We start from the raw sequence: 8892 nt of genomic DNA, 5'->3' as shown, positions 1-8892 counted from the left end.
CTTGTTGCCGGGCGGTTCCCGATGCAAGCTCTGGTGTTGACAGAGTACAAATACATTTAAAAACAAAAAAAAAGATAAACTGTTATGGGTGAGCACACACTCTCTTGAAAAGGTTCTCGGTTCTATATTCAGAGAATTAACATGGCAGCAAACTGCTATTTGCTGTATAAATACATAGTAATGTCTAGTCACTCTCCTCTGGGCTTTGTTTACAAGCTGATGCAATGGCCGCCGCTCTGGACTGCTCCCATATGGTGGTTACAGTTGATAACGACAGCGTTGTCATGGTAGCGTAGCACCAACCCCCCCCCTTTTTCACTACTGTCAATAATTTTGTAGACGGATTAAATCGATATTGAAAGTAATCGTCGGATCTAGACCGCTGTATTCTGGAAATATACTGGATAGTAAACACGTAGATGGAAGCCAATGACGTATATTATGTACACACACACACACACACACACACACACACACACACAGATCTGCCACAGTTTAATCTAATGACAGGGGGAACACAGCAGGGTGACCAGGGCTGGTTAAAACAGACCTGAAAACACACACACACACACACACACACACAGGTCTTATGTAAATTATATACATGAACCATCTCATACAAACATGATTCACATGATTACACATAAACATAGCGATACTGTACATTAAATTAACTCACGTGTGTGTTTAATAATCAGATTTTAAATCCCATTCTTTTGTCATATTTGCTGTTTTTGAGGGAATATGATGTCCAACCATTGCGGTGGCCGGTCACACATGAGATTACGTGATGAACAAAGACAGTTTGCAATTTGATCACGTCATCGCTAAAAGAAATCAAGTGATAATAATAATAGTATAGTCCAACCCTGCAGATATATAAGTTTTAAACACTGCATTCCACATCTGGTTGTTCTACATGAACTTCATTTTGGGGACTTTTCCTTTGTCACTGATAGCTCGTTGGTCAGTGAAGCTGAATGATTACGATTAGGGTTGCAAAGGGGCGCAAAGTTTCCACGGGAATTTTGAAAAAGCATATAACAGGGAACTTAAATGTAGTTGAGAACAAGACTAAGCACGCCGAGCTCAGCTGGACCCTGAATGCAGCTGGTTGGGAACATTGTCTGCCAGAAACATAAACGTCTTTGTCATCAGTGTTGCGTCTGAACGTTTCAGCCCTTTGTCCGGCAAGTGTGAGAGCGCCGAGTGGCGTAGAGGCCAAGAGCGGTATTGCAGACAGATAGAGATTTAAATTATAGCTCGCAACATATTGAAAAAAATAACTGAACTAGTTCATTTTTTGGAGCTGTGAACTTAGTTCAGCATTTTGAATTATGAACTATGAACTGAACTAGTTCATTTTAAAATATGTGAACTATGAACTGAACTAGTTCATGTAGCAAGTGAACTTTCCCAACACTGTTTGTCATTAGCATATTGATTACTTGGTAAACTGACGCCATGTTCATTTTAATACCAAGTTTATTTGTATACAGTGGACTAACTTTACAGCAGTGAGGAGGACGTTGATGAGGTCCAGGAAGAAAGCATTTAGACCTGAAAGGATTCAGGGAAAAACACACACAAAAAAAATTGGGTTTGGGGGGTGGTGATCATAGGGAATACACCTTTTTTATTCAACGTTCATGTTTTTGTTTTTCGATGAAAGAATAAAGTTCTACTCACAAAATGTCAAAGAAGTAAAAAATGTCATTTTTAAAAGTTGTATTATAAATGTTTGGATGCATGTCTGCTTATGACGAGGTACATACAGTTAAATTAGAACCCCAACATTTACAGTTTATTCCCGTGGAAAGTTTCCAACTTTGAATATTCCCGGAATTTTGCAACCCTGATTACGACATTAATAAACTACACTTGGATTGAGTTTATGTTCTGTCTGGTCAACGGTTTCATTTAATCAGCTTTCTTTGGGGCAGTCAGAGGTGTAATCTCCAGGTGGGAAGAGCAGCACACACACATGCACACACACACGCGCACACACACACACACACGCACACACACACACACACACACACATTAGAGTATTAACCCTGCACCTTGTTATTATTAGACTACAATCAGAAGCACCAGAGCTTTTCACAGATAATATATATATATATATATATATATATATATATATATATATATATATATATATATATATATATTTGGCTGTGTTTGTTGGTGAAATGTTGCAGACTGCACACCGACAGACGGTCACATGACTCAAGTGCCGACCCTGAAGGTCACTGAGCGGGCTGGTTTTGACAGACGAGTACCGAACAGGAGGACGGGCTTTGTTTCCTCCGTGTTTCTCACTCGCGCTGCGATTCACAGACGGCAGTGAACGCATTGCTCTTTGAAAAAAAATACAAGGAGGGAGACCATACTTTTGGTATCTGAGAAGTACAGAAATCCAATTTCGGGGGCACGTTGGTGTGATTTATCATGAAAAGCCGCTCTTTTTCCTCCACAGAAGTGGATGGCATGCATAATTGATTTGGTCCTGGTTCGTCCTCTCTTGTAACACACGACTGTGGATCTCTCCGACATTAGAGAAGCACCGCAGAGTCAACTTCTCTGCACGGCTTCAGAGTGTGTGTGGTTCAACGTCATGCTGGGTCTGACAGCCGTCTGTCAGCGGAGGGCTCTGACTCACTTTCTGAACATTTGAATATGATAGTTATAGTTAATTGCAGCTTGAATGGCAGTTCAAGTTTTTGGCCCAGCTTCACGCTTTGTGCGCGCTCGCTTCACGTAAAAGTCGTGCGAACATGTCGTCTTATTTACAACTTGTGTTTCTTTGCACCGCTGGACTTGTTGCCGGTTATTTTAGTTAGTAAAAATGATGGAAATGATACTTATAGCTACGATAACTATAACTACACTATATATACATCTTATAACTATGAAAATAAAACCGTCCTTTAAGTCAAGGGGTTCTTACAAAATAGAGATTATACCTTGGAATAATTTGTTAACATCAATATATTGAATTGTGTTTTTTTTCCTCCCCCCCCCCCCCCTGACTGTAACTCACCCCCTCCATTCTTCTGGCACAGGTAGGGGAACCTCCAGACGTTGCCCAGGCCCACGGAGAAGCCCACCTGGGCCAGGATGTACTGGAGCTTGCTGTTCCAGGCCGGGCGTTCCTCCTCCTCGGCGTCCGAGCCCCCTTCCTCCACGTCGCACTCTTTCCCTTCCCCGTCATGGTTGTCGACGATCAGCGAGCTCTTCTTGAAGGAATCGTCGCAGGCGTCCTCGTTGGAAAGCAGGTCCTTGACAGACTCTGTGACATCGTCGTCAAGCTCTCTCTTGACGGCCTTGCTGTTTTTGGGCATTTGATAAAGCGAAACAAGGGGCGAGGGGGGGGGGAACGTCTTTTCTGGCTGTGCTGGCTGGAAGGGTCGATGGGGGGGTGGGGGGGGGGGGGGGGAGGTGTGCGGAGCGGGAGAGAGAAAGTCACTTATTTTGAACTGGGCTGCGAGACTTCGTTGGAGGGTTGAGCGATCAGGACGCGGTTTATTTCGTCATTATCACCGAACGTCTGTGGGGCGGAAGAGGAAATATTGCAGTTAGTAAACAGACAATTAATAAAGTGGTCATTCTGGAGGTTGTGTGCGTGCTTTCGGCACCTGACAAGTTGCCTGCAAAGAGTTTTGTTTTCTGTTTATACACAAAGCAGATATACACAGTAATAAAACTGAACAGGTGTTTCATGCATTTTGTTTTATGGGGGAAAAAAAACTATTCATAATGTCTCACTCGCGCCTTCTTACATTCCACAGAGAGAATTATTATTGCTTCGTCCGATTTATTTCTCACATGGAAATCTCATGACTGACTGGGGCATTACAAAAATGAATAATTAAAAACAATGAATGAAGGAATGGGGGAACATTTTATTATAAGCCATTGTTGTAAAAACAAAACAAACAAGAAAAAAGGCCATGCAGGGAACAGCAGGTTGTGGGACAGTGACGATCACGTTCCCAGCCTCCTGAATAATTGAAAGGATGTGCACGAGGCTATTTGCATACCGACCCAAACACTTCTTCTCCTCCTCCTGCAGGATGGGGAAAGCCCTCATATGTGGCCCATGACGGATACACACCAACCAAGAGAGGCTCGCGCAACACGCGCCGATCCCCTCATTAAAAAAAAAAAGGGAGGAGGAAACAAAGGGCGGTCTCTTTCTGTTCTTTTTTTTTAAATTTTTTTAAATTCTCATTTAATATACAATATATATCCAATATAAACAGCGCTGGGGAGGGTGTGGACGCTTTCCATCCGAAGGGCGAGTTAAGGTGCGCAACATCCCTGATCTACATCCGAGATCGTTTTGGTTTACAATATCACGTTTTTTTAAATATCTTATAAAATCGCAGGCCCGGATATAGGCTCTTCCGATGCGACCATGTTGCAGAAATATTGGCTACAGCATGCCCCCCCCCCCCCTCCCCCCCCCGATAGGGTGGGCACCTTTCACCAAGCAGAGGATTAAATGATTAATAGATTTCCTTCCACGCTTCCAGATTAGCCTGGTTTGCATGAGGCAAAGGCCGCGTTTTCATAATCCACGTGAACGCACCACAGCCGCCCCAGAAAGGACCGCGGATGCTGAGTAACCTCCATTGCAGATTTTTTTTTTAAATGATTATTTTTTTTTTTTAATCCACACACGGAGGCTGGATGAGAAGGCGGCGATTATTGCCTCAGGGTGTATGCTTTTTAAGAAGAGGATGAATAAACGGACCGAGACAAAAGGGCTTTTCTTTTCTTCTTCTCTCTGTCTGCACATGACTCAGGAATGACGAGGCCGACGGTAATAGGCTCCAATCAACGAGACGCACCATGCGGATGTAGAACATAATAATACTAATGATTATTATTAATAATAATAATAATAATAATAATAAACAACGGTCACACAAGGTGCCATGTGGCTTCTACGGGGCACAATGTGTCCTCGGAGGAATGCGCACACGTTATCGTCCTCCCTCCAGCCCGCCTGTGTCTGCCTTGACACCCGTGTGAAGGGTTTCATCATTCCGCTCGCATGCAGGCACATCCTGCGCACTGGTACCCTCAGTCAGCCTCACACACACACACACACACACACACACACACACACACACGCACACACACACACACACACACACAGCATGCCCATGCCTTTTAATCATAATAATAAATAAATCCCCCTGTGGTGTTTTTTATGTTGTACTCACCAGTGTGGAATAGCAGTCGGTCCTTCACCTGAAATGACGCGTCTCAAGGAATGAAATTGTGAGAGCGCATGCACGGGGCCGTCATTATCACTTGCTTCGGCGTGAGCTCGTCTGTCGGGTTTGCGCTGTCACGGACTCTCCTGCGCTCCAGAGTTTGTGTCGGTCTCCGCCAGAAACATGGCAAGTTAAGGGGACGAGGACGAGGAGCGGGCGGGGGGGGGGGGGGGGGTGGTCCGCCTTCGACGCGCCCATCGCGGATCACTTCCTCACTCTTTCTTTGTACTGTATATCGTGCGTGTTTTAAAGCCCTCTTATAGGACAACGCGTATTGTACGTGGTATTAAAAAAAAACATTTTTTAGGTTTAATGTTTTAAAAAATGGCGTTTTTGTTTTCGGAACACCCCCGTTCCCACTTGGTACGGTCCACTACCAAAAGGAAGAGAAGAGCGGAGGAGTCGCAATGTGCCTCTGTTTATAAACGCTCGTTTCTCTCTCTGGGTCTTTATACACTTGTACATTCCTGCCAAACGGCGCTTTTTTCATGTTGTATTTAGGATTTTAGGGGAAAATGTTTTTTAATAAAATGAAGGTTTTGGGGTTTTTTCCGCCACATCCTCGCGCGCACCCTTTGAGGCCGTTGCGAAAATGAAAAGAAATTTGCATAATGCCCAGACGAGACAGGCTTTTTTTTTTCTTCTTCTTTTTTTCTACTTCTTCTCCGAAATCAGGACGGAAAAAAAAAACCAAAAGACGTATTCTATTATATGTGAGACGTACTCTTTATTTGTATATGAATAATGCGATATTATCGTCCAATAAATCGATGAAAATAAAAATAACAATCTAAATATTCTGTTTGAAAATGCCACCCGTGCACACAAAGACAAACTAGTGGACACACACGATATACTAACTAACCAATATAAATAAAACATGTTTAAAAAATACTGTTGATTTATAATAACTGATAACAGACCGGCTTAATATATTTATGTATGACAGATAACTTGTATATGTAGAATAAATCAAGTCATGTTGGACCTCATGAGGCATATTGTTCTCTTAATTGAAGCATTGTGTTCATATGATCTGACTGGTGTTGTCAAACTATATAATAAATATACAAATAAGGTATTAAAAGTTACATATCACCATTGGCTGTAACAGAGACATTGTACACACTGTATTGTGTTATTTTGTACTTATAATATTAAATAAAAAATATTGTGGTTTTTTTAAAAAGTTTTATTTGGTTCCTTTGCAATTAGCAAAACGTTAAATTTCATGAAGTACTACTTTTCAGTACGTGGCCAAGGCACAGCTGTGTTTGAGCATTTTATTTTGGTTGGCGTAGTCAAGCTGAAACCTTTCAGTGAAATGACTCAAAACTGTAACTGAGTCGTAGGAGGGAACCGTGCACTCATCCACCTCCCTCCCCATCACAGTTTCAGGGTCACACTTCTGTTGTGCCTCCTTCACGTAATCCTCCCTGGTTTCACTATTTGTGTGCACATGTAGAAGGACTTGTGCAATCGTTCTGTGTCGTTCATTCAATCAAGATTTAAAGGGAACATTTCACGCTGATCGGCCTCATATTTCCTTTCGGACCTTTTTATATGACACTGTTTCGTTTACTTGTTGTAAAATGTGCGTGGCAGCAATGTATTGCAGCTTTCTTTGTTAACAGAGTAAGTAATAACAAACCTATATCTCTGGAAAATTGAACCAGATTGAGCCATAATGATTATTTTGTGTGCAATGTCTACAACACACAAGCCCGAACCTGTCAAAGGGAAGTGACACAGTCCAAGAGGAATTAAGAGGCGTCATAACCTGGCAAAGATGAGGAATCAGATTTCCAGATAATCTGGTTTTCTCTGCGTAAATCATTCAGCGTGAAATAAGTATGCATCGATAATGATGTAGTCTCACCAGTCTCTATTAATGAATGCACACAGAAGGATTCACTCATATATTTCTGATGCACACACACACATATATATATATATATATTTTCTTTTTGACACGGAATACAAAATCCACAAATGTATGCTTTTAAAATAATTTTTCATCAAAAACATATTTGGATGCCTTCACATTTATATACAAATCGCTGCGTCATACTCGGGTTAGGAAACGAGCAACGTGAAAGGAGGGACCTAAGCTAACATTAGCTTTACTTACTTAATGTTGTCATAAGGACTCAAAGACGTGGCTTGTTGTGTTGATGGATCAATGGACTATTTTGTCAGAGAAGACATGGACCATCCTGTATTAGTTTGATGTATTAGAAATATGACAGCTAGCTAACGCAAGCTAGCGTTTGCTAACACTAACGTTAGCTTGATTGCTAGGTGATATTTGTGACGTTGCAATGTGTGCTATAGTGCTGCTTCCCTCAGCTTGGACAAAAAACACAGTATGTCAGACCTATTCAGCTGGCAAAAAAAAACATATAGGTAAACTAACGTTAGCTAACGTTGGTAACAAACCCTGACAAAATGTTAACGCACGTTAGCGTAGCTACACATTTGTGCATTTCCGAATCGAGCGACATCGGGAGACTATAAAAACCCACACACATGCAGAGAGATGTTGACACGTGACAAACCGTTTTTTAAACGCAGGTTAAACAGTTCATACATGTTCAAACAACATTAAAATATTTTTTTAATGAAAATTGCAAATCCTTTGAAATACATATATTTGTGGATTTCTACAAATGGCTGCACGGTGGTGTAGTGGCTAGCACTGTCGCCTCACAGCAAGAGGGCCGCGGGTTCGATTCCCGGTCGGAGCGGTCCTTCTGTGTGGAGTTTGCATGTTCTCCCCGTGGCAGCGTGGGTTCTCTCCGGGCTCTCCGGCTTCCTCCCACAGTCCAAAGACATGCTGCAGGTTAATTGATCTCTAAATGTCCCATAGGTGTGAATGTGAGAGTGAATGGTTGTATGTCCCTACATGTGCCCTCAATGGACTGGCGGCCTGTCCAGGGTGTCCCCTGCCTTCGCCCTATGTCAGCTGGGATAGGCTCCAGAGACCCCGCGACGCTAATGAGGATAAGCGGTATTGAAAATGGATGGATGGATGGATGTGGATTTCTATTACGGTTACATAAAACTAGAAATATATTCGTGATATTGTTATTTAAAACATTTTTTGGTGCATTTGTGGAGAGATTCGTCTGTATATAAATCACCCCCAAAAAAATTGTGAATTCTTCCGTGTGCATTCGTTAGTTTTCAGACTGATCTGAACCCAGAGATAAAGAGAGGCCGACACCACCCGTGTCTGTGTCCTGAGTTGCCCCGGAGTCTGGTACAATATCCACCCACGATGTTTCAGGTGCATCGAGGACATCCTCTCAGTAATCTCACAATCGACGTCAGGAGGTCTTTGCCAGGCACAAACGTGTGTGTGTGTGTGTGTGTGTGTGTGTGTGAGAAAGAGAGAGAGTGTATTTGATGCTCACACAAATCCTATTACTTCCACCACATAGCCCTTATCGCCGCTCTTTATAACTCTCCTCAAGGGTGAAGGAGTATTGTGTGGTATATCTGGGCGCTCCTCCTGACGTGAACTCGTTGTCCAGGATATGGACTCAGCCTGAGGAACGCTCTTAATGATTCCAGCCAACAGCCTTCCATGTCATCAGAA

General features: G+C 42.5%; 1 protein-coding gene across 2 annotated transcripts in view; it reads right to left on the bottom strand.

The window, feature by feature from the left end:
* slc6a15 (solute carrier family 6 member 15) overlaps positions 1–5425 on the bottom strand; it is a 19509-nt gene extending 14084 nt beyond the window's left edge. The window contains exons 1-2 of one of the 2 annotated variants that reach the window (XM_034534591.1): positions 5238–5425; positions 3047–3553 (exon numbers count right to left, since the gene is read on the bottom strand). In XM_034534591.1, the coding sequence (XP_034390482.1) occupies positions 3047–3347 (301 nt within the window). In that variant the 5' untranslated portion in view covers positions 3348–3553; positions 5238–5425. Of the gene's footprint in view, positions 1–3046; positions 3554–5237 lie in introns of those variants that run through there. The other variant, XM_034534592.1, reaches the window with a different exon arrangement.
* Between the last annotated feature and the right edge of the window lie 3467 nt (positions 5426–8892).

The sequence above is a fragment of the Cyclopterus lumpus genome, chromosome 6 (assembly GCF_009769545.1).
Source record: "Cyclopterus lumpus isolate fCycLum1 chromosome 6, fCycLum1.pri, whole genome shotgun sequence".
In the NCBI taxonomy this organism is placed as follows: Eukaryota; Metazoa; Chordata; class Actinopteri; order Perciformes; family Cyclopteridae; genus Cyclopterus; species Cyclopterus lumpus.
Note: the sequence above shows the minus strand (reverse complement) of the source record. Positions and strands in the feature narration are given on the sequence as shown.